The sequence below is a fragment of the Passer montanus genome, unplaced genomic scaffold (genome assembly GCF_014805655.1).
Source record: "Passer montanus isolate IOZ18808 unplaced genomic scaffold, ASM1480565v1 scaffold55, whole genome shotgun sequence".
Taxonomy (NCBI): Eukaryota; Metazoa; Chordata; class Aves; order Passeriformes; family Passeridae; genus Passer; species Passer montanus.
The window spans coordinates 1945908-1970073 of record NW_024370485.1 but is presented as its reverse complement, the minus strand read 5'-3'; the positions used below and the strand labels follow the sequence as shown (position 1 = coordinate 1970073).

The 24166-nt window shown below is 49.4% G+C and overlaps 3 protein-coding genes across 10 annotated transcripts; 2 read left to right on the top strand and 1 right to left on the bottom strand.

Moving 5' to 3' along the window:
- Positions 1-6575: 6575 nt before the first annotated feature.
- On the top strand, positions 6576-11023 carry CBY1 (chibby family member 1, beta catenin antagonist). Of its 5 annotated transcripts, none has more exons than XM_039725434.1 (5): positions 6576-7334; positions 8631-8740; positions 9402-9507; positions 9592-9707; positions 10524-11023. In XM_039725434.1, exons 2-5 carry the CDS (start codon positions 8663-8665, stop codon positions 10602-10604), a joined length of 381 nt encoding a protein of 126 aa, XP_039581368.1. In that variant the 5' UTR covers positions 6576-7334; positions 8631-8662; the 3' UTR covers positions 10605-11023. The 5 variants fall into 5 exon arrangements, with proteins under 5 accessions (XP_039581368.1, XP_039581371.1, XP_039581370.1 ...); XM_039725437.1 differs by lacking the exon at positions 6576-7334 and adding an exon at positions 7446-7594; XM_039725436.1 differs by lacking the exon at positions 6576-7334 and adding an exon at positions 7610-7616.
- Positions 11024-11146: 123 nt separating this feature from the next.
- TOMM22 (translocase of outer mitochondrial membrane 22) lies at positions 11147-13095 on the top strand. Its single transcript, XM_039725439.1, has 4 exons — positions 11147-11307; positions 11408-11526; positions 11824-11941; positions 12371-13095. The coding sequence occupies exons 1-4, from the start codon at positions 11197-11199 to the stop codon at positions 12443-12445; spliced, it is 423 nt and encodes a 140-aa protein (XP_039581373.1). The 5' UTR covers positions 11147-11196; the 3' UTR covers positions 12446-13095.
- A 215-nt stretch (positions 13096-13310) lies between these two features.
- JOSD1 (Josephin domain containing 1) lies at positions 13311-24093 on the bottom strand. 4 transcript variants are annotated; one of them, XM_039725430.1, is made up of 5 exons: positions 23865-24093; positions 22510-23312; positions 17245-17373; positions 16941-17135; positions 13311-15735 (listed from the first exon to the last, which is right to left on the bottom strand). In XM_039725430.1, exons 2-5 carry the CDS (start codon positions 22692-22694, stop codon positions 15636-15638), a joined length of 609 nt encoding a protein of 202 aa, XP_039581364.1. In that variant the 5' UTR covers positions 22695-23312; positions 23865-24093; the 3' UTR covers positions 13311-15635. The 4 variants fall into 4 exon arrangements, with proteins under 4 accessions (XP_039581364.1, XP_039581365.1, XP_039581363.1 ...); XM_039725431.1 differs by lacking the exon at positions 23865-24093 and adding an exon at positions 23526-23854; XM_039725429.1 differs by lacking the exon at positions 23865-24093 and adding an exon at positions 23553-23643.
- Positions 24094-24166: the final 73 nt, after the last annotated feature.

The following is a 24166-nucleotide window of genomic DNA, read 5'->3' as shown; positions in this document are numbered from 1 at the left end:
TATCACTACCAGTTGTTTAATCTTGGAACTCAAATAGCACATTACTTCAACTGTAAATGAATGAATGAATTGTGAGAACAGCCTGTCTGCTGACCCATGAAAACAATTTCCCTTTCTTTCAGAGTGACAAGATTTAAATCTTCAGAGACTCATATTTTCATTTGCTTTTATTTCCAAAATGAATCAAATTACACAGATGTGTGAGCTGGGAACCAGTTTCTAAATATGACATGCCTTCCCTCCCATTAAAAAGATGAGATTCTTTACAATATTTAAGCACTTGGTGTGTAAGTCAAAGTTAAGTATCATTTTCCCTGTACCATGTTCTTCCCTTGCTTCTTTTCTAAAGGAAATGTCTGCTGCATCTTGGATCTTGGCTAGTGAGTACAATATAGATAGTGAGTGTTGCCTGGGGAATGGTGACCTGCAACAAATAAGAATCCTTGGACAGCAGAGAGAGTGCAATGTGGGCATAGTGTTTGAAATTAGGGGATAGAACACCTGCTGATGACTTCAAGCAAGTCTGTCTGAATGGTTACAGAACAACTCCTGTTTCATGTCATCCGACAAATTGATTAAAAAAAAAACAAACCAAAAATCCAACAAACCCAACCTGACAACCTTTTCAGTTATAGTAACAAGATGAAAAGTGTCGAGGAACACATTCAGTGCAGGTAGCTCGGTGTGCAGCTGCAGTGTCAGCTGCAGGTTGGGCTCTGGGCCATGGGAGCCCCAGGCAAGAGGCCAGGAACTGGCGCTGACCCTTGGCACAACAGAGGGCACAGGACCTGTGGCACAGCCAGGTGACCGGACACTGAGACACAGCAGGAGCCGAGGACTCAGCAGGAAGAGCCAGGACTTTGTCACACAGAGATTGGGAGGGTATAAAAACCCAGGGCTTTCTTTGGGGTCCTTTCTTGGAGGCACCCAGCTTGAGCTGCTATTTTTTTGCTGCACCATGGTTAAATTATTTTAAGGATCCAGATGTCTGAGACTCTAAGGGAAATCCTGGCTCAAGCCAATAAGGAAACCTGTCTGACTGTGGGGGGTGTAGGGAGTCAAGTGAGGCACCCACTGGGTCACTGGAGCTGCCCACTGAGAAAGGGCCTCAGTCCCAGGGTGACTGACAGAGTGGCTTCTGGATGGTCAGACTAGGAAAGTTTCCTTAAGAGCAATGAATACTTTTGATGAAAACCTGAGCTTCTGTGACACATCCAATTACTGGCCACACATATTTGTGAGTATATTTTTATCCTGCATTCCTACCAGTCTTACCAGTCTTCTCTGAACTGCTTGTCATCTTGAAGGAATCTGGGGAAGGAAGGCAGAATGAAAAACACAGTTCCTAAGTTTGGAATCCAAGACTTAGCTTATGTTTTATTTTACCAGTTTTGGAGAGAGAGCACCCTCTGTTATGGCTCATTTTGCTTGGGCATTTAATGAAAATTCAAAATTTATACTTTCAGGATTCACTTTCCCTTGTGAACCAATAAGTTTTAGTGCTGGTGAACACGCTTGACACTGTGCAGCTACTTGTATGACAGTTGTTGACCTACCAAGATCACCTTCTGCCTGGTTCATGTCTCATGTTTGCACCCCATGCTACCCCAGGGAACAACACAGAACAGGAAACCAAAACCAATCAGATCTCACATTTAATGCTGTAAATACTCCTGTACCTTGCTTTCACAGGTCTCATAGGAATGGGTTCTAAATTGGCATCCTGGAGTAGTGCAGACCAGTGGTGAGCTGTCATCTGCATTCCTCAAAAGCCTGAAAAGCAATGTCATCTGCATAGGAGCTGGCAGCAGATACCCAAAAGGACTTTCTGGGCCACACGGTCCATTGTCATGTTTTTGCAGAATCCACATTGTCTAAAGACCACATAACTTCCAATGTTTGCATTTGATAAGAGGCCATCCACAGGCATACCTTTCTAACACCAAGAATTAGTGTAGAGTAAGACCTGGAGGGAAAAAAATACCACCCAGGTTGGATACAAAATTCTTATTTTGGATAGAAGGGTCTAGGGAGAATGCTTACCTCAGTGTCCTTATGACTCTCTCTTTGATGACAGCAGTTTGTTCATCTTGAATTGTTCTGGTTCCAACTGGGAGTAGTCCCAGTCAGTGTAGCTTCTTGGAGCTTCTTGGAGTGTGTCTAAGTGAAGGTATAGAAGGAATGGTGAAAGAACTTGGAAGAGGAAAGAATACTCAGCACTTCTCTCCCACCTTCATAGCATGTTACACACACTGAGCTTCACAGAATCTCAGGATGCAGTCCATGATACACAAGTGTGCTTGTTTGTACAGGCAAAGCACAGCTGATGCTCTTCTGAGGCCTGAGATGAAACTACCTTGGCAGGGAATTTAGAATCCAGGCCCTGTTTGCTCTCCCTTATAAACAACACAGCAGAGCAGTACAAAGGCCAAACATCTTGTGTCCAGCAGCTGCCAGTGGTGAAGGGTTACAACAGCACCAAACACCAACCCACACAGAGAGATGCTTGAGACCCTTTCCCTGTATTCCCTTTTCCTGAATCTGCTCATCAGGAATGTACAGACTGGAGGCTTAAGTTTCATCATTTCCTGGAAAGGACACCTTAAGTGAGCCATGGAAACAGATGACTGTGAAAGTAAGAGACTAGGAAAATAATGAAATACGGATGTGGAAGCAAGCAAAGAGTAGCCAGGTAATAGGAACAGAGTGAAATAAAGCTTAACACAAGCTTTCAGTGCTGTGTGGGCTGCATATGCTCTTTAAACCTTTGGTCTTCCAGTCACCAAGGACAGCCTTGTGGCAAACTCTGTCAGGAAGCAATGGCTTCTCTCCAGAGCATGTGAGTGGCTCAGCTGCCTGTGTATTTGTGTAAACTCCTTCAAGTGAACAGTGTGGCCAGAATGGTGAGCTATGATTGGAAAACCTTCTCAGAGGTCTGGGAACTTTGCATATTTCATGCACGCCTTCATTTACCCTTATTTTTTTTCTTCTTAGAGCAGAGGATACATGTTTTCCACTTTAGTCCATATTAGAGAGGCCAAAGTACACAAATGTAAACATGTTGTATGTATGTGAATTCAGGGAAGGAGGGCAGGAACTGAGTTTGAAAGACAAGGGGTAACTCAGTTAGCAACTGAGGGTAACTTACAGCTTGCAGGAGCTAGCTGCATTTCCTGACAGGAGCAAAACTGTTCTCACCTATCATCCATTCTGAAATTGCACTGCAATGCTGTGTCTTGCACTCATCAGTACCGAAACATGACTGGGGGAAACAAGTACAGAAGTAGATATACAAGGCTTGACTCAGCAGTGAAGAGAAAAATAAATGGGGTTTAAGGAAAAATAATGACAACTCTACATTCTTTTTAGTCAAGGGATCACGTACACAGTGTTCTTTTGAACAACAAAGTCTACATTTCAGCCAAGGTAATGACTGCAGCTTTGAAAAGCCAGTAGGGAAAATATATGTGATTTGGTAAAAAAAATAAGGATAAAAACATTTATCCTTCCTCCTTTCTTTAAAGGTCTGGTTAGCAAAATAGAACAATCAGAAAGAGTGTTAGTGCAGATATTTAGAACTTTTAGGACACTGTAAAAGCCAGCTGAGAAAAGTGAAAGAGAATTAAGAACCTGTGAATAAGTAAATAGCTAAAAGAGAGAAGGCAGAGGCAAAGGAGGTGAAGGCATACTTCTTGGCTGATAGAGGGCACACATGAGGGATGGGAAATATAACCTGTGCTTTACTGCATTTTATTATTTTTTAGGTTACTAAGATCCATCCAGAAGACCGAGGCATGAACTTTTCTGGCTATCACTCAGATATTCAATGAAGGGTACCACCTGTGACAGACACTCCATTATCTCCAAAGGTCATGGCATCCATGATAGTGGGATATTAGGATGCTTGCAATAATTAATTGATGCTTGCACAGTACTCTGAAAATCTCAATTTATAGGATAAGCATTAATTTCAGATTACTTTTGTGTGAATGGGTTGCTCCACTCTCCTTGTGTTTTCTTTGCCTAGCTATAAGCACTGGGATGAGGGGCCTCCTGGTGGTGGAATCTGTGACAGTCAGGCGGCAGGAAAGCACATTTCTTAACAAAGCAGTGAAACGGCTGTTCTTTTATCTCTCCAGTTAGCTGTAATGAAATAAAGAAACAGAGAGAGAAAAAGAAGTGTCGGCTTTGTCAACAAAATATAGGTGAGCTATTTAACATCTAGGATTCTAAAAGAAAGGTCATCTTTAACTGCACAGCACTGAGGCAACAAGAATTACCTCATGCTGAAAAATTTAATTGGGCAGAGAATTAATTTCAATATGCCAAAAAAGCGTTTTAAACTCAGTCTCATTTAGCCCACCAGGTGTTACCAATAGGTAAGGCTTTATAAATCCTATATATTCGTAACAACCAGACAATGGAGCAACTTTCAATACAACAACTAAAATAAATGCTCAGAGTAAGCCTAGAGTAAGTCTACTGAATTCACCAGTCAATGGGGTTTCCCTGTAATTACTGATATAACAGAGAACAATAATAATCCCCCAATGTATATGAAAAAAAAAAAAGAGAAACACTATGGAGTTAAAAGCAGCTCTGAGAACATCTAAGCTATAGATTCTCTATCACTTTTGAGCCAAAAAAGCCGAAGAAGATGCTCCAAATTAGGCTACCAAGAACGGCTTGGGTCTATTCCAAAATTTCCACACTGCCATGTGCTGCAGCCCTATCTTCATCCTGTCAATCTCTCAGCCTTCCACCAGTGTTCTCAAAGATGTCCTCCTGGGAGCACAGGCAGCTTCCTCACACAACCACTGTAACATGCAGGTTCTTCTCCATTTAATGGGCTTTTGCACTTCCTAAGTGATCTCTGTAGTTATTGTCCTGGGAGAAAGAGTGTGTGCTAGGTGTTCTTTTCCCCACAGGGTGACAGGAACAGAAGGATGCACACTACTACACCATAATGCTCTTAACATAGCTGAAAATCATATGTCAAACTATATTAAATATATGTATATGTATGTATTTGCAATATACTGAGAGACAATGCTAGAAACAGCAACAGTTCTTGTCTTGGTACCTACCTGATGTAGGTGGAGAAACAATGAATGAAAAGCTGCTGCCAGAATACCCTGGCAGGTTGGTGCAGTGAGGAAATTCCACAGCATTTTTCAAGGAAATGGAGTCTGGCGAGAAATTAAATTTCGTCAAACCACGCTGAAGAAGAAAGATTCCTGAAGCAAATCACAGCAGAAACCAAGACACTGAACCTCCTTCTCTTAGTCTCCAGGAGAAGATTTCTGAACTCTTGTTGACAAGCCCTACCAACTATGAGACCATTCCCAGAGACATTTTTTTTTAATTATTCACCGTGGGTGCAGCAACAAGGCACAGAAAGAAGCATTCACCTCCTGTGCCAAGGCAGTGGGGATGGGCTGCCTGGCTTTCTCCAAGTCTCTGCTCCACAGAAAGAGGCAGTAAGGGAATCTCCCTGAGACCCCAGATGCATGAGACAGTTTAGTTTTACAATAATGACAGTGTATTTCAATACTCATCCTGCTCAGCACAAGGAGAACTCAAGCAATAACTGTGCTGAAACATACAGGTTTCTTCTAGGAAGTTGAACATTACTGAAAAAACCACCCCAACCAAATCCATCACTCTTCTGTATGGTTCTTGGCTCTTATAAGCACCTAGGTGAGCTGCCTTTATGTTCTCATTTCAAAATTGTAATTCTACATGCCCTCAGCTTTTCTTGCCCTCATTTGTCTGGACCTTCCTTTCATCTTTCTTACCCAATATATGCACACATGTGTGGGTATTAAATTGTGATAGAAGCCACAACTACTTCACAAAGGCCCTGCTATGAACAGCAAGTTTTTATTTCACTTTTAAAGGTGTTGACTTCCACCCCCCACCCCATTATAATCACTTCTCTTAATGCAAAAAAATCACTGCTTTCCAGTGCACAGACTCTGCTGTACTGAGTCTGAAAGCAACTGTTTTTATAGCATGTGTCCTGCAAGAACCAGATATTGGTTAGCTGGACTACCAAAAAATACAGCAGCACCAGAAATTTTTCTCAAGTCTCAAGTCACCGGATTTAACTGTGCTATTTTTCCAATTCTTATTCCAAGTGAGCAATTTTCTGGTTCACTTAAGGCAGGGTACCAATTAAGCACTCTGGGAATGAAAGTGTGTTAGATTTTTTTTTTCCTGGAGTACTAATACATTTACAAACCAAATCAAAATGTAGGTGATTCTCTTCTTTTCTTCTCCTTTTATCTGCCTGCCCCCTAACTTTTTTTTTCTCTCCTTGTCTTTATTGTTCCCTTTTAACTAAAGTCAGCATCTTAGTACATCATTAATCAAAAATTGTTCAGGAAAGCCCCAGGAAGTCCTCAACATAAGCTTTTTTAACAATGAAGCAAGTAACTTCAGATTGCTATTCTAACATGTTGGAGAATTATTTTATAGTTTAGGAGTGGCATTTTGCCTCTGTAACATAAAAAGTGCTGGTGATACGTGTTACATACCCATGCCATTCATTCAAAATACCCAAACCAACTGCCACTGCCACCTCACATGGAACACAAGCCAGCAAGTAACACAAGGAATCTAAATTTATTCCACCATGAGCTGAAAGGGAGGGCTTTGCAACGTGCACAGAAAAATCAAGATGCTGGGATGCTTCAAAGGAAGGCGTGTGAGGAGCTGCTGCTGTGGAGTCACCGTCCCTGCAGGTGTTTGAGGAAAGACTGGACATGGCATCAGTGTCACGGTCATGTCCACGTGGTGGTGTTTGGCCAAAGACAGGACCTGATGATCTCAGAGATCTCTTCCAACCGAACTGGCTCTGTGATTCTGTACCACTCTGCTCTCTCCAGCTCCTCACCCATCATCCCCTGAACCCGAGCAGTCCAGGATGCCAGACCTCCTCCACCTCTTCTCCAACGTTCCCAGCAAGGAAGGGTTCTCTGCCTCATGGCGTCTAGTTATTTATCTGAAAAAATAAACAAACAATCCCCACCACAAACATTTTTAACCACTCTCCCAGGCGATTCGAGCATTTTAGGGAAGGCGTTAAGGACAGCGCCGTCAGCACGACCCGAGTTTGGCGCAGCCCTGAGCAGGGCCGACCCCCAAGCCCGCGCCCGGCCCTCCGCCCCCGCCTCCCTCCAGCACGGGAGGCGGAGCGGAGCCGCGGATCCCATCGCCACGGCAACGCGGCGGCCGCAAACCGCTCCCGGGACACGCGGCGGATCCCACCGGCGGCGGATCCCACCGGCGGCGGACACGAGCGCCGGGAGCGGGCGCGGCCCGACGGAGAGGTGCGGCCCCCCCCGGAATTAAGGCGAAGCTCGATGGAACAGCCCGGCCCAACCGCCCCCGCACCGCGGGGCTGACCCTACCACTGCGGCGCGGGGGGGATGGGGGCTGGGGGGCATTCTTCGTCGGCTCCGCTCTTGCCGAGCCCGCTGCTTTCGCCAGTGAGATGCCGGGAGGGAGAACGGAACAAAGCAGCGTCCCGGTGGTGGCCCGTGCGGGCACAGCGGGCTGCCCTTCCTGCTGCTCGGCGTGCCCGTGGGTGGTACGGGCCGTGCCCCCCCGAGGTGCCGGGCCGCGCGGCGCCGGGGGTACCGGCCGGGGGCGGGGAGGGCCGGGCCCGGGGGGTGACACCTCGCACCGTCGTCCTCCGTCCCCGCCCGGCTCGGCCACGTGGCGCTGGAGGTGCGAGGGACGTGGCCGTGCAGGGCCGGTGCTGCCTGGTGGCAGTGGCGGGGTGGCGGCCTGGACCCCCCCGGATCGCTCCTTGGCCTGAGAGCTGGGGGGCTCTGCCTGGGGAGAAGCTCCCTGGAGAGAATGCGGGGCTCTGCCTGGGGAGAACATGCCTGGGGAGAACAGCGCTGCTCTCTGCCCACGGGCTCAGACCTGTTGTGTCTCTCCTGCTCCTGGCGGATCCCACCGGCGGCGGACACGAGCGCCGGGAGCGGGCGCGGCCCGACGGAGAGGTGCGGCCCCCCCCGGAATTAAGGCGAAGCTCGATGGAACAGCCCGGCCCAACCGCCCCCGCACCGCGGGGCTGACCCTACCACTGCGGCGCGGGGGGGATGGGGGCTGGGGGGCATTCTTCGTCGGCTCCGCTCTTGCCGAGCCCGCTGCTTTCGCCAGTGAGATGCCGGGAGGGAGAACGGAACAAAGCAGCGTCCCGGTGGTGGCCCGTGCGGGCACAGCGGGCTGCCCTTCCAGCTGCTCGGCGTGCCCGTGGGTGGTACGGGCCGTGCCCCCCCGAGGTGCCGGGCCGCGCGGCGCCGGGGGTACCGGCCGGGGGCGGGGAGGGCCGGGCCCGGGGGGTGACACCTCGCACCGTCGTCCTCCGTCCCCGCCCGGCTCGGCCACGTGGCGCTGGAGGTGCGAGGGACGTGGCCGTGCAGGGCCGGTGCTGCCTGGTGGCAGTGGCGGGGTGGCGGCCTGGACCCCCCCGGATCGCTCCTTGGCCTGAGAGCTGGGGGGCTCTGCCTGGGGAGAAGCTCCCTGGAGAGAATGCGGGGCTCTGCCTGCTGGGGAGAGCAGCACTGCTCTCGGCCCACGGGCTCAGACCTGTTGTGTCTCTCCTGCTCCTTCAGGAGCCCGCCTTAGGGCTGGCCAGCAGCGTGCAATGCCTCTCTTTGGGAACTCCTTCAGCCCCAAGAAGACCCCCCCCAGGAAATGGGCCTCGCTGTCCAACCTGCACCTGGTGAGTGCCAGCACCTGCGGTTTGCTGCAGGAGCACTGTCTTGGTGGCTGGGGTGGGTGGCTCCTGCTGTGAGTGCCACAGTCCTTACAAGGGCTCCCAGCTGCTCCTGGGGCAGGAAAAAGTTCTTCACCCAGAGGGTGATTGGGCTCTGGAACAGACTTCCCAAGCCTGGAAGTGTTTGCACAATATTCTCAGGCACATGGTGCAGCTCTTGGGGACGGTTCTCTGCAGGGCCAGGAGCTGGACTCAATGATCCATGTGAGTTCTGTCCAACTCAGTATATTCTATTATTCCAACTGTGCTGCTTTCTTCCTGCAGTGCAGCACCATTCCTGATCACTGTGACTGTACATGGCGCTAGAAATGGAATAGCTCAGGGAAGAATCATCATCACCCCACCTGCAGTCCAGAACTGTCACTGAAAACTTCTCACCAGTGGTCTCCAAGTGCAGGGAGATGATTGTGTAGGTGGGAGAAAGTGCAGGGATGGCAGTGAGAGGAACCAGTCCTCAACTGCAGCAGTACGTGACCAAAGTAGGGTTCCAGGCTCCAGGGCCATTTGGACCAGCATCTTCCACCGGAATGCCAGTCACTGAGAAATGGTAGAGCAGGGGGTGGCTCTGGAATTCTGTGAAGCTCTGAGCTTGGTATTCTCCCTGCAGCTGGATAGATCCACCCGTGAGGTTGAGCTGGGCCTGGAGTACGGCACCCCCTCAATGAACCTCGCTGGCCAGAGCCTGAAGTTCGAAAATGGCCACTGGGTTTCAGGTAGAGTACAGCTCAGCTTGCTCTGCTCTGAAGCAGCCACGGTTGGCTGACAGTCTGTATTTTGACCTCCTTCTTTCCTCCAAGAATCAGGAGGCTTCGTGGGGGATCGCAGGGAACTGCAGCGCTTGCGCAAACGAAACCAGCAGCTAGAGGAAGAGAACAACCTACTTCGGCTGAAAGTGGACATCCTGCTGGACATGGTGAGCCTTTGCCCACCTCCTGCCTGCCCACAGCAGTGGGGATACCCAGGCAAAGGGTGCTGGGTCCCCGAAAAAGGCTGTTCTCAGTGCACCCACTTGATGCTTTACCCTGTTGTAATGGCCATGTGACTGTGGGAGTAAACCTGATCCCCTCTGTGAAAAGAGGGGAAGGTCCCCCCACATCAGAGCTTGTTGTGAACACCGTGGCTGAGGAGAGAGAAGCCCCTGCAAGCGCCATGTCTCCTGTTTCTGTACAGAATATGGCATTTTTCTTGCCACTCTGTCCTCTGCCCTGACTATGAAACCGAGTTACAGCCACTGTTTCTGGTCACAGAAGATTAAAGCTTCCATCTGCTGTCAGGAATGGTGATACATCTATCCTATGTGTAAAACTCTGGAGGAAAGAATTTCCAGTAAAATTCAGAATTTCCAGAAATTCAATCATACCCAAAGATCACAGCTTTCATGCTTAAAATCTGGAGACATTCAGGGAAATAGAACACACGTCTATTCACAGTTAATAAGTGACTTAGCCTTTATGTCACTCTAAACACATATTTTATTTCCTTAATCTTCGCGTGTTTTAAAACTGGAAAATGGCTTTTGTGGCTGGAACACTTAGCAGAAGCCCTAGCTGCTCTCCAGGTTTTTCAGGCGATCTCAGTGAAACGTGACATGGCAGCTTCCCCCTTGCTCAACAGGAACAAATTGCCTCCCGCAGGACCTGCCTTGTGGCTGCAAATCTCAGTTGTGCTGTGAAGCTGGAAAAGCCTCACGAGCTTTTAACTCCCCCCTGTTGTTTGCTGTGCGTTCCAGCTCTCTGAGACCACCGCCGAGTCCCACCTCATGGAGAAGGAGCTGGAGGAGCTGAAGCAGCACAGCCGGAGGAAGAAGTGAACAAGAGGCTGGTTTGGGTCTTGGCCCACGGGATGCTGGGGCTGGCTGTGCCTCCCAGCCATGTCGGTACGGTGTGGAGGTACTTTGGAGCGCCCAGGTGTCTCCAGCGCTGTGTGGCGCCCTGGGTGCTGCTAATGGCTGCTTTGGCACCACAGCGCTGTAATTAACACGGTTTTCCTCCGAGCACTTTACCTTGCCCGGCTTGCTGCCGGCAGCCGTGCCCTGCTCCGGGCAGGCGGGCAGCGGGCGGTGGGGCAGCGGCTCTCCCTCCGTGAGGGCTCCTGCCCGCCCTCCCTGCTGGCCCCAGCGCGGAGACCCCCGCGGCTTGTGCAACCCTCACCGTCTCTGCCTTGGGCGAGCAGGATGCTCCTTCTCGAGAGTTTTGCATATTTGATATAAAACCTTGCCATTAAAAGCCGCTTCTGAGGGTGTTTGTGACGCGTCGCGCTGTGCCAAGGGGGCCGGGTTGGGGGGCGGCCGCTGCTCCTCCGGGCCGCCAGGGGCCGCTGCCCCGCCCGGGCTGGGTGGCGGGAGGGCCGCCGCGCTTCCGGCGGCGCTCTGGCCGCCGCTCCTTCCGTCCTGTCTGGTGGCGATGGCGGCCGCGGCGTCCCTGTCCCCGGAGGAGCTGCTGCCCAAGGGCGGCGCGGGCAAGGCCGAGGAGCTGGAGGACGAGCTCGACGAGGAGGAGGAGGACGACGAGGAGGTATCGGGGCAGGCGGCGGGGAAGGCCGGGCGGGCGCGGTGACCCCGCGGGGCGCGCAGGGCCGTGCGGCGGGGCCTGACGTGGTCGGTGCCGCCCGCAGCTGGACGAGACGCTGGCGGAGCGGCTGTGGGGGCTCACGGAGATGTTCCCCGAGAGCGTCCGATCGGCGGCCGGGGCTACCTTCGACCTGTCGCTGACGATAGCGCAGAAGATGTACAGGTGAGGGGGCGGCGGGCCGGGCCGGAGCCCCTCGGAGCGGGCCCGGCGGGCGGAGCGGGGCGCGGGCGGCTCCGCCGGCTTTCGCCGTGGCTTTGGCCGCTGCTAGCGCGGTGCGGGGCCTGCGGGGAGCGGCGGAATCACGGGTTTTGTTTATGGGCGGCTTGGGAAGGGCGGGGATAAGGGGACACCCCGGAGCTCGGGGTTGAATTTGGAGGCAGGCTTATGGTTCAGGCACGGGAGGGAAACGCGGGATTGCGCCAATAAGAACTGATTCTTAGGGTTCTTTATCCTTGCCAGATTCTCTAGGGCAGCTCTGTGGATTGGGACCACCTCCTTCATGATTCTGGTTCTTCCTGTCGTCTTTGAAACCGAAAAACTGCAGATGGAGCAGCAGCAGCAGCTGCAGCAGCGACAGGTGAGGCGGGAGGGCGCCGCGGTGTCCCGCAGCCCCGCGGTGTCCCGCAGCCCCGCGGTGTCCCGCAGCCCCGCAGAGCTGGCCGGCAGCGCCTGCACTCTGCTCTGCGCCGTGGCCTCGCTCACCCCGCCAGCCCCAGCTGGACAGGCCTGCTGATGCCCAGTGTCAGGCTGCTGGCAGTGCCTGGCAAGCACAACCTGGCTTTTACCAGCCGAAATACGCTGTGAGGGGCTGAAGCAGGGGCTGTGGCCGGGCACTGCCTTGGCTGTCGCAGCAGACGCGTGAGGGGCTGAAGCAGGGGCTGTGGCCGGGCACTGGTGCAGACGCGGGACTGGTGCTGCAAAGTGCCACCAATACCTGTGGGAGGGGGACAGCAGGGCAAGACATTTTGTGTCCTTGAAACCCCTCAATCGATGGTTTTCTTTCCAGATCCTCCTCGGACCCAACACAGGGCTCTCAGGGGGAATGCCAGGGGCCCTGCCTCCGCTGTCTGGGAAAATCTAATTTGCGGAAGCTGAGTTGGATTCATATCAAGTGGGAAGACCTTGCGATTATGATATATTGAACTGTTGATTTGTTGGGCCAGGGCATTTTTTCTTTTTATTTTCGGTTCTCCTTTGGGACATTGACCTGTTCATAACGAGGGAGGGAAGCCCCCCTATGGACCTGATGATGGCTCCTGTCTGCATCCCCCTCTCCTTTAGAAATCATGAGTATTTCCTTTTATTCAATCACTTGCCATAACCAGTTACAGACTTGGACCGGGGGAGCTCCTCTGCCAGCTTCTTGCCCCCTCAGAACACCCTGGGGCACAGGTCAGGCTTTGAGAAGCAGCAGGCAGACACAACAAATGCTTTCCTGCCTGATTTGGAGCTGAAGGACAGTGGTGGCAGGAAGTGTGACTTTCCCAGCAGAGGAAGGAGGGGTGCCGGTGGCAATCAATACCCCACGGAAAATACTCTTTGGGAAGATGCATCTGCAGAAACACTTTGACTGCAGCTGTGTGTGTGTGAGAACCGAGGGAGCAGCAGGCCAGGTTTGAGACGATCACATCCACGCAGATTCTCTGCCTCATAAAGTAGAACAGACATCAGCTGCGTATTTTTTTGTATGGAATATTAAATAAATCCAACCTGAGCAGTGTGGTTTTAATAGATGTCCTTGAGGGAGGCTCAGTTCTTTCAGAGCTGCTGGGGATTTCTGGGTAGGGATCTCTCCATTTCATGCAGTGCCTAAGGGACTGACACAGCCTTGTCACCTTCAGAGGGTGGGGAAGCCACGTTTGGCTTAAGGGAATTCTCTGGGAGGGGATCCTACCTCAGCACTAGTGTGCACCGTTCAAGATTCTTAATGCACAGAAACATGGTGGTTTTATAACCAAAGAAAAAAATTTATTTATCCTTTACATACTTTGTTACAGAACAATTCAATTGAACATACAGAAGTGATAGGACATTTATATGGAAACTTTTTTTTTCCATTTTTAATATTTGGTTAAACAAAATACATCTCTGTAAACAAACCCAAGACAAGGCTCTAACAAAACCAAACAAGCAAGAAAACAAAGAGGGGCTTCCCCGCTCCCGAGCAGTGGGACTGGACCAGCTCCCCCACCCCCGGGCACAGCAGCCTCACCTCCCACAGGGATGTGATCACACACTTTCCCTTTACCTGAGCAGCTGGATCACACTGTTTCTCCCCCGGGAAAGCAGCTGACATACAAGGAGAGGAAAGCAGCCCCAAAGTATTTTAAAACATCTTTGCATATTGTGCACTGATCCATTGGCTTGCAGTTCCCATGCAAACAGGGTTTTTCTCCAAAGTGCAACTTCAATCAGCATAGAAAATGTTGCTGTTGAGATTAATATTTTCCCCTCTTGAAGAAATGGCTTCAAGTCAGGAGCAGAATGCCTGCAGGCTGAACATCCTGCCTGGAAAGTGTTTAAAAACTCTGCCAGCTGGTATTGGTCATTGGAATGTGTTACGAAATAGGACTTTTTAAAATGTAAGAGCCATTTGCCCTTGACTGTGGGAGGCTGTGCTCAAAGGACTGCAGAGGTGCTTGCCAGATGCCCAGGGGTCAGCAGCACCCTCGTCCTGTCGTCATGTGGCCTGTGTTCTCTGCTGGGACGCTGCCACTGCGGTGGTCTCTGAGGTTCGAGCACCTGCTCGTGTGTTTGCAGAGCTCTGAAGAGAAAAATAACTGAGAAAAGGTCATTGCCATCCCTCCTTTGCCAGCTCAAACATCAGTAATGAGTTCCCTGCATGATGGAACAGGATCCTTCGAGCTCCATCAGGTCCCAGAGGTTGCTGTTCAACCAACACATGTAAAGATGGAAGCAAACAGCACCTCAGCCAGGAGGTGCTAAACACAACAAAGTGAGTTCCAGATTCAGCATTTTCTCCTCCTGCCATGGAAGGCATGGCCGAGCTGCAGCTCTCCTGGGAGACTGGGAAACAGCCAGTGGAGATTCCTCTTAGTGTCTCTGTGTCTAGTCTCTCTTCCCCATGGAAAGCAGAGAAAAGCAATTCACCCATTAATGGAATGTTTGTTGGCCAATGCTAAAGGAGAGGTTGCTTCAACTACCAAGCCAGGGTGTCTCCAAGGCCTGGAAGTTCTGGTGGACCCTCTGCAGCTCCCACACCAGCAGATGGTAGCAATAAAAGGGCAAAACTGACTGCTATAAAGGCTTCCCTCCTCAGCCCATTGTTATTTTATAACTTGACCTCTTTCATTTACATTACATCTGTGACTGTAGGCTGGACTTCGGGAGAGAGGAAAATAAAGGGGAATTAATTATTTGAAAACCTCTTCAGCTTTATTCCTCTCTCCAAGGAGCCCCTAAACTACTGAGTGACCATGCAGAAAACCAAAATAACTGTTAAAAAATAGTAAAAAAAACCCCACCATAGCACGAAGAAACCCAAGCAGACTGTGGCCTCTCTCCAGTCCAGAAACTTGATACTCCTCAGTCATCCTGTGCTTGCTGTTTCCATGTCACCTTAGCCAGACACACACTGCCAAACAACCACTCACCACATACATAAATCCCTGGAGACCCTGGGGAAGAATCCTCTAGCTACTACCCAAAGAATTTCTTAGAAGATGACTCTGGTTTTATTATTGTTTCCTAATTCCTGGCACAAACCAGCCCTAAGAAGCAGAGGGTCGTGCTGAGCACCGTACCATTCCTAGTGTTTTGAGTGTCCTGAGAGACCCTTAGGAATTGCAAATGTCTTCACAACAACGTGTTTGGGAGGGAGGGAACTGTAAAGAGGTGGCAGCATGCTCGGTCCCTGCTCCTTCCTGACAAGCCCTGGAGGGAGCAGCATCCCACCACACACAGCCTTGAACCACGTGGGGAAATGGAGGCCCAGGGTTTCTGGCACTCTTTCTCCCCAGCCCAGTTTTTCAAGAGTGTGATGCCTTCCAGCTGGCCAAAGGGCACTGCAGCTCATCCACCTTGCAATTAAAGTGATTGGCTTCCAGTTTCCTCTGCTCTGCCCTCAGTTCTTCCCACCCACCACCCCCAGTGTCCTGTGCCATTGCCCTATTGCACCAAGGAAGGAAGAGAAGAGCCTAACAAAGGGAATTCCAGACGAAGAGAGTTGGGGCACCCATCATCCAGGTTTTAGGACATCAGGAATTTGGTAAAGGGGAAGAACTGTAGTGGGAGGACAGAGTTGGCCCAGGTCACACGTCAGCTCTCCAGGTCTGATGTGCTTCCACCTCCTCTGGCACCACCAATAGGAGTTCACAGTTCTTTCCTCTCAGCTGGTGTTTCAAAAATTTCCTATCATAAAGAGAAATAGAAACAAATGCTACTGAATGTAGAACTTGATCATCTACAACAACAATTAAATATTATCTTAACCTCTGCAGAGATGAGTCTATATAGATGCCACTTTCTTACTTTCCAAGGTAAGAAAAACAGAACTAAACCCAGATTCAGTTTCTTCATATTTCCAAGATCAAGAATCCCAGTTTAAATAATTCCAACAAATCTGGGGGCGGGGGGGAAAATCTTTTTATTATAAAAACAGAACACCCCATCATACAGATGTCCTTAGTAGCAGTGTATCACTTGATCATTTGACATGTTTTTAGCCCTTTTCTGCACGTAAGCTTTTTCTAATACCAAACTTGGATTACTTCCAATAAATATGAAAAAAATCAACATTTTCTTCAATATATTTTGGTCCAATTTCCAGAACTCCCAGCAAAGAAAGCCCTAATTTATTGCTGAAGAATGATAGGCTTAGGATAAAATCCACCAGAACCTCTGCACAGTAGTTTCAAAAGAGTTACTTTACCCCAGATATTTACCAAAACTTCAATGGCATGGCTGGCCCTGCAAACACTGCACATGTGCAATCCCTATCTCAGAACAAGACTAGTCAAGGAAGCAAAGCTGCTAGTAGGATTTAGAGCACGATGGAATGGAAGCTAAACAGCAACCAAGAGCAGGTGAAACTTTTACAAAGTAATGACCTTCTTGTGTTAAGATTGAAGAGGGAAGGGGAGCCAAGCCAGAAGGGCAGGATATGCTTACACAGGAAAAGTGATTCCTAACAAACAGCTCTACTGCTCTCAGGGATAAGGCTGCACTTTTAGTCTGGAAAGCCTTTTGTTGGAGACATACAGATTGTTACTAAAGAGGCAAAGAATGCTGGTACTGCCATGTTTGAGGAGGGAGCAGGGCACAGCACATGGTGTTGCAGGTGTCACCCACTAATACCAGAGATGGCCTCTACCTTTGCCACAGACAGAGCCAGACACGTAAGAGGCCAAGTCCAGCTCTCCTGAGCTGACAGAGACACCACTGCCAAAAGCATTTCCCTAGCTTTGCACAAACTGGGCATATATCCAAGTGGAGGCAGAAGAACCTAATTATTCTCAAATTTTTACAACTGAAAGTCAGCCATACATGTTTCAATCACCAACTGTTTAAGGACAGACTTCTTACCTCCAACAGGGACAGATTAGAGGAAATCCTACCTGAGCTCACTTTCACCTCCAATCCACTCGGGCACCTTGAGCTTGGAGTCGAGGTTGTAGTAGGTGCCTCCCACCTCCCGGACACAGATCCAGTGCTGTCGCTTGAGGGGGAGCTTCAAGGGGCCCCAGCAAAGGCTGGAGGGCAGATTCATGATGAAGCCCATCACGTTAGACAGGGCAATGGCGTTAACATCCCTGAAAGAGTGCAGAACATCAACCAGATTATGTTCTGGTGCTTTCACTTCAATCTCTTTCTCATTTTTACAAAGAGTAGCCACCTCCAGAATGACACAATTCTCAGTACCTGCGCTTATCCCACCAAACCGCCTCGTAGCCTTTGGTCTGAAGTGCTGCCATGATCACGTTCACATCATAGTTCCCATTCCCCAGCATGCTCTTCTTGTGGGGGGTCACCATGGTGTTGGGAGACAGCCTGCAAACAGAAGAGGAGACTGCTCTAGCAGATGTTTGCTGAACCTGTATTCCACAACCTGCTATGTAACTTGAAGTCCATTTCCAGGGGTTTTGTGTTTAAATACAAACTATTCCATCACCCCTTATCCCTCATCAAATGGGCTGAGGGAACTAAGTAATGCATTGAGAATAACTTTGATGTACAAAGCATACAAAAATCCTGCCTTTGATGCAAAAGAAATCACAAAGCTCTTCTTCCCTGACCCCTTGAACTGGTACTTCTGAAGGATGCCTCAATTATGATTCTTCCTCAATTTACAGCCAGAGTAAATGCCACTTTGCTATTTAGGACAGCGACTATTACAATTTCAAGAGTCCAACAGTCAACACCAGTCTTGAAGACTGGATGAGAAAAAAGAGGCACGGGAGGTTGGCTGCAGGAAAGGTTGCTCTTCCTCCTCCTCCACTGGCAAATGAAAGAAGTATTCAGACACAAAGCTGTGAAGATACTTGGGGCTGGGAACTTTCCAAAGCTGTTGCGGTTGCTAGATGACAAAAAATATCTGTTGCTGTAGGTAACTAAACAGATAATCCTGATGCAAACAAATCTCTTCAGCTTTGACCTGTAAGTTTGCTTAGACATCACTTGCATTACTACAGCATCTAAAAATGCAGAACCACAGTCCATCACATTCATACAATCGCAGAATATCCTGAGTTGGAAGGGATCCACATGGAGTCCACTCCTGGTCCCAGACAGGACACCCCCAAGGATCACACCGTGTGCTTGACAGCATTGTCCAAACTCCTCTTGAACCCTGTCAGGCTGGTGCTGTGACCACTTCCCTGGGGAGCTCGTTCCGGTGCCCAACCACCCTCTGGGTGAAGAACCTTTTCCTAACATCCAAACTAAACCTCCTCTGACAGTGCCTCATGTCATTCCTTCAGGTCCTGTTACTGGTCACCAGAGAGGAGAGATCAATGCCTGCCCCTCCACCTCCTCTTGTGAGGAAGCCGTGGGCTGCTATGAGGTTACGTGCCAAAAATACATAACAGCCTTTGCACAAGCTCAGAAAATGGATGTGACACAACATGGAGATGTGTGGCAGAAAAGCCTGTTAGCCACTTTTATGGCTTTATGTTTCCCCCCTCTGCCTAAGAAATTTTGTAAGGAGGGAAAACAGCAGGATGTACTTTTATGAAGATGACAGCAGGAAAAGCAAGCACAGGGGAAACTGGGAGCAGAGAACAACAAAGTCACGTAATGCCAATCCAAAAAAAGTCAAGCCTCAGATGAGTTCTGTTGTGGTGAGTTACCTTTCCATTGATAAGGACTCCATTAATTCTGCTGGTGCAAAGTTCAGATTTCATATCATTCAAACATCTGTATTTTACCTGCTTCCTCCTCCTGTCAACTCATCCCCAAAACTCCTAATGATCCTGCAAGTTTTTCACTCAGCCTTTACCACACTGCACATTTTGCAGGCATATTTCATCACCAGAAATCCCTCAGCCCTGCTGCATTTCTGCCCTTCTTACCCAACAAATTATATTTCTTTAAAAAGGCATCTGTGCAGCAGTGGCAGAAGATGTGGAAAATTCTTTTTAACTTTAGTACAATAGTGTTTGATCCCCGTATCTGTGATTAATGCTTAGTTTTGTACCACATAGTACCTTGTACAAATGCCAGAGATTAATGTGGCTTTGTGTTAACTCCATACATCTGTGACTACCAGTTTTGTATCAGCTAGTGCTTCCTTATTTACCTATATCAGCTATTGGGATGTACTAGCAGATGTCTTAGTTTTGAGAACAAAGATAGAGTGCCAGGGCCAAGAATGATAACAGAAGTGCATCATGACCTGACATCATACTTGAGATAGTTTCAAGGTGAAAAGATTCATTAGAGGATCCAGAACAATAAATGGAAAATTTGGGGAATGGGATGTTCCCAAATGACCCTCACCACTACTGACATCCAAATAAATCCATGGAAACAACTAACATATATGCATGTATTCAGGAAATAGAATGCATTTGTAATAGAAGTGCAGTGGATATATACTGCTTTCATCCTGGTCTGGCTGTATGACTACCAGACTGCTGGGGGCACACGTTAGGTGGAGTGATCCCCATGCACCCAGCACGCTGAATGAAGTAATCTCAGCTTTCTTACTCAACCAGCTGTGGAGAGTTTACTTCCCAGTTTTCAGTGACACCATGACAGCATAAGGCATTTGACAAGAAAGCAGTGGACTGAGTAGGGAGTTTCAGAGCAACAAGGCTGGAGAGGCTACAGGCAGGTAGCCTTTGTCTTCAGCTGTGAGTTTTTCTGCAGTGGAGCAGTCTGCAGCAGAGCAGTCTGGGAAGCATGTTCACTACAGAAGGGAGAGGAGTTCAGTACCATGGCAAGAGGAAAAGCTGCTAATACCCACCATGGGGGTGTATTTTACTAATCAGAGATAGAGCCTGCAGCTTGTCACAGCTCTCCCAGCACCTCCATAAAGCAAGATCACTTGGCTATGCCTAATTCCTCAAGATCATTGCTTCAACCTACCAACTCTCCTAAGTGCCAGTGAGCAAGGAAAACCTCACAATCCAGAGAGCCCTTTGGCCTGCAGGAGCACCCTCTCATGGCACCATTTTCCAGACAAGTTTATTCAAGAGCTGAAAGAACACACTCATCTTTGTTCTTTCACGTAACTTCCAGAGCCCCAGCAATGCGATGAGGTGACCAGCATGGGCAACAAAAAACTGGCTTCTGTGAACAAACTTTCCCCAAGAGCCACCTCAACATCTTGACCCACACATACCTAAGCAGGGTCCACAATCATCAGCTGAAGGATTCTGACCAGGCAAGGAATTAAATTGTAGTTTTGGTATTTTTTATGGAGCCACTGAGCTGAGGAAGACTGACACGGCTGGACAGAAATCCAGGTAAATAATCATCCTGATCCTTCTATCAGAAACTTTCATCAACATGTTGTCTTAACACAAGGGGCTCCAAGATTCCTGCATGCACTTGTCTTTCCTAATGAGGTCTCAATATGGAGACTCCAGTGAAGCAAAGAGATTTTGTTTGTATCTCCATGCAACACTTGAAACATACAATCATACTTCCTGCAACAAAAGCCAGAAGAACATCGAGAAGATATTTCTTGTTTTAGAGGAAAGAAGAGGGAAAGACTACACCATCACAGGGGTGCCCAAAGTTTCAGCATATGCTTGAGATGATACCCTGGCCTTACACAATAGGATGCAGCAAAAGGGAAGCTAATGATTAAGCAATGTGGTTCAATCATTCTCCAAGGAATGTGGTAAAAGCTAGAGAGCTTAAGTTTATTTGTTATTGTTAAGTTTGTTACCTTATCAACACCAGGTTTAAAAATCAGACCTCAACATTTTTGCAGGTTATTAAAAATATTCATCCATCCTTTACCAATACATAGAATGTGAGCAGACACAGGAAAAGGCAAGTGACATAAAAAGGGCAACTAAATTCACACTTCTTAAAGGCAAGTCAAAGAGCAACACACAAGTAGTCACCTAACAGAAACAGAAAGGCAGTGGCAATTCTTTTGTATAACTTGTAGCTCATCCCTTTCCAAGAGCAATATCCACGTGTATTTCCATACTATCATGGGGGTGAATCAATCTGTGTGTCTTGATCTGAATATTAGGATGGAACAACTCCAGGCTGGAATAAAAGACAAACTCTCCCTTCTAGGGAAAGAGCTCCAACACGATTAATATCCAGTCTTTTTCTGAGAGGCCTCATGCTGCACACTAATTCTGTCTCACCAAACACAATGAAAGCCAACTAATTAGATCATCACACTCCTTCTACCACATGAACTGCCTTTGTTTGCTTCAGGCCAAGAGCAATCCAGCTGTGATTAAGATTCTGACAATTGCTGCTCTGGAACAAAACCACAGCGTGTTTACACTGGACAAAGAGTGCCTTGAGCCTGCCATGGGCCATCTCCACTCCACCAGCAGGAGTTTTACCTACAATGCTTTATAATAAACAGCATTTCAATCTGATATTTGTTATTGTCCTTCAACACATTCTTTTGCCAAAGACAGGCAAGAGTTTGATGAGTCAAGCACTCATAAATTTGCCAGTTGTCAGGAGAGCAGCAACAGCTCCCTGCTCACCAGCACAGGTACCACAACAGCCTCATCCCACAGCACGTGCTGCCATGATGTGGGATCTCCTGCTTGTCACAAACACGAGATGCTGGCAACTGCTGGTAACAGGCATTCAGCCATAACCTACAGCATCTTTACAACACCTGCAGGTTGAGTATCACAGGAGATATCCATACCATCATTTCCTTTATCATCACTTAGATTCATCAGTGGTGGATCACCAGAATTATAAAGGCCCACACAGGAGAATTTCCATAAAGCATCAAAACACCACAAAACAAACACTGAGCAAAATATGAGCTATTGCATAGGCCACGTTAATAATTTATATTCATCCCTGTAAAACTCAAACCCACTTTATTAATCATCTGAAGCTCCTGGGAAACATTTAGCAATGCCACAGGAAACAGGCATCCAGCTACTGAAATTAAATCCAGTTTGAAAGAGTACAGAGAGTCTTGCTGCATGGAAAAAAAAAAAAAGCCCATAATATTTGAAGAACTTCACTGAACCTTCTGAATAAGGAATCACTCTTTTGGCAAAACTCTTAACTTCTAAAAAACTTACAAGTGTTGCAGTAATAAGTCAGTAAGTCATTCCTGCTACCTTTATTCTCCCAAGGCAATCCCCAAATACATTACTAACATCTAGATAACTGATCTACACAAGTCAGGGGCAAAAATATGGAAGACACGTAGAAGAGGCATTAAGGTGAGCAGAGAGGAAGACAGCACTCCAACCACGACAGCATCTACAATAAAACCCTTGGACCCAAAGCTGGCAGTCAGAACAGGTTAAGAAACAAGTAAAATGAGAAAGAATTTCTGCGTGGAGGGAATAAAAAAAAGCCTGGGGTTTAAAAACCAAGATACATTCAGTTCAAAGCAGTGGCACAGTCTGAATCCCTCCTTTTTTTTTCTACTTCCCCCCAGATAACACCCAAAAACTCCTCCAATCAGTAGAGGATGAGGGGAAGCTAATGCCAGCACAGAGAGCATCCTACCTCTGGAAAATCTCCTGCAGGGTTTCCCTGGTGAAGGCGTTGCTGTCCTGGAAGACATTGTTGAGGGCATGGAGGGCGCACAGCTCCCTGCGCTGCTTCTCGTGGTAAATGTGCTGTGGCGGTAGCTGGGACGGCTCTGGAGATTCCGACTTGGTCTTGTCACCTTTCCATGGCACACAACTCATCTTCTCGACGGGTGGATGGGGAGTAGATGGTGGAAAATGAAGGAGGCTGAACTTGCTGCCTCCACAGTCACAACAGCAGCCCACTGCCCCTTCCTTCTGTGGGCTAGCGCTGCTTCCAGCTTGCGAATCCTCCTCTCGTGCTTCAGTCTATTCAGTAATTGCCTCTGACAGCTGGTTTTAAAAACCACAGGAAGATCTGCAACCTCCCTCCTCCCATACCCCATAAAATGCAGTATTTTCCTCCCCTCCACAGAAAAAAAAAAAAAAGTCAAAATATAGGATTCTCCTTAATGTCAAGGTACCAGCTGGAATTTATCACATCGCTCCTTTTCTTCCATCTCCTTTGGTCTATAGTGCCACTAAAAACAGTACCCAGACCAGGTAACAAGGAGAGGCCCACCCCCAAAGTGCCAAAAGGAAGAAGATGAAGCGAGTGCCTGGTACTGCCTATAGAGCACAGGGTGGTTAAGCACGTATCAGCTGCATTCCTCCATTCCTTTGGGAACGACTGAATCCTGGCAGAAAGATGCCAACAGCTCGGGAAAGGAAACCGCTTCTTGCTAGGCCACGAGAAACCCGCGTCCAGGCTGCGGGGAAGGCGATTCCTCACGGGTCACCCTGCGCTCCGACAAAGGGAAGTCTCCGTTAGCAACCACAGGAGCCCCAAGCCCGTGGCAGCGAGGGCAGGGCAGGCGGGAGCAGCCCCACGGCCTGCCTCGCACCTTTCCACCCCGCCCGCCCTCACAACCACCACCACAACAACAGCAACCGCAACCCGGGCGGGAGCCGCTTCCCACACCCGACCGAGGCCCAGCGACCCCCGCAGCCCACCGCGCTGAGGAGAGGCCCCCGTCTAACCCCCACCCAGCCCTCCGGGGCTCGCTGCTGGGCCGAGGCGCCCGCCCTTGCCCTGGGGAGGGTCGCGGGGCCGTGCCGTGCCGTCGCGCCGCTCTCGCGCGCGCACGCACGCACACACGCGCGCGCCCCCCTCCGCACGCGCCGACGTCGGCCCCGCCCCCTGTGACGCCAGGACGGAAGCGAAAGCGGTCCGAGCGCCCGCCGAATAAACAAACGCAAATCCCCCCCGGCTGCGCTCGGTGCCGCAGGCGAGCGTGGGGCTGGGCGGAGGAACAGGACAGGCAGCTTTCCCCGCCGCTCTGCAGGGGTCACCTGCCCGTCCGCAGAGCCCCTCAGCCAGAGGGGTTTCCTCCTTGGCGCTGGCGGCCCCTGCCCGCGGTCTGAACACTGTGGGCTCGCATGGCGAGCAGGGTTTTCTGCAGGGAGCCCGAGGCGGTAGGGGCGGCGGGGTGCTCTGCGAACCCCGGGAGCGAACTGGGGGACCCGCGGACAGCAGGGACACCAGGAGCACTCCCACCCTGCTCCATTGGCTGACACAGCTATCAGTAAAAAAATCCCCTCTTCTCATTGGCTAATCCGAGAGAATGCCCGCCCACCAGGGCGGGCTCCTTTGC

Excerpts from the sequence above, each read along its gene's own strand:
- CBY1 (XM_039725433.1), top strand. The coding sequence starts at position 8,180 with ATGCCGGGAGGGAGAACGGAACAAAGCAGCGTCCCGGTGGTGGCCCGT. Across the intron at positions 8,298-8,630 it reads ACGGGCCGTGCCCCCCCGAG|GAGCCCGCCTTAGGGCTGGC; the intron begins GTGCCGGGCCGC and ends CTGCTCCTTCAG. Across the intron at positions 9,508-9,591 it reads AAATGGCCACTGGGTTTCAG|AATCAGGAGGCTTCGTGGGG; the intron begins GTAGAGTACAGC and ends CTTTCCTCCAAG.
- TOMM22 (XM_039725439.1), top strand. The coding sequence starts at position 11,197 with ATGGCGGCCGCGGCGTCCCTGTCCCCGGAGGAGCTGCTGCCCAAGGGC. Across the intron at positions 11,308-11,407 it reads AGGAGGAGGACGACGAGGAG|CTGGACGAGACGCTGGCGGA; the intron begins GTATCGGGGCAG and ends TGCCGCCCGCAG. Across the intron at positions 11,942-12,370 it reads AGCAGCTGCAGCAGCGACAG|ATCCTCCTCGGACCCAACAC; the intron begins GTGAGGCGGGAG and ends TTTTCTTTCCAG.
- JOSD1 (XM_039725430.1), bottom strand. The coding sequence starts at position 22,694 with ATGAGTTGTGTGCCATGGAAAGGTGACAAGACCAAGTCGGAATCTCCA. Across the intron at positions 17,374-22,509 it reads CTGCAGGAGATTTTCCAGAG|GCTGTCTCCCAACACCATGG; the intron begins GTAGGATGCTCT and ends TTCTGTTTGCAG. Across the intron at positions 15,736-16,940 it reads GGAGGTGAAAGTGAGCTCAG|GAAATTTTTGAAACACCAGC; the intron begins GTAGGATTTCCT and ends TCTTTATGATAG.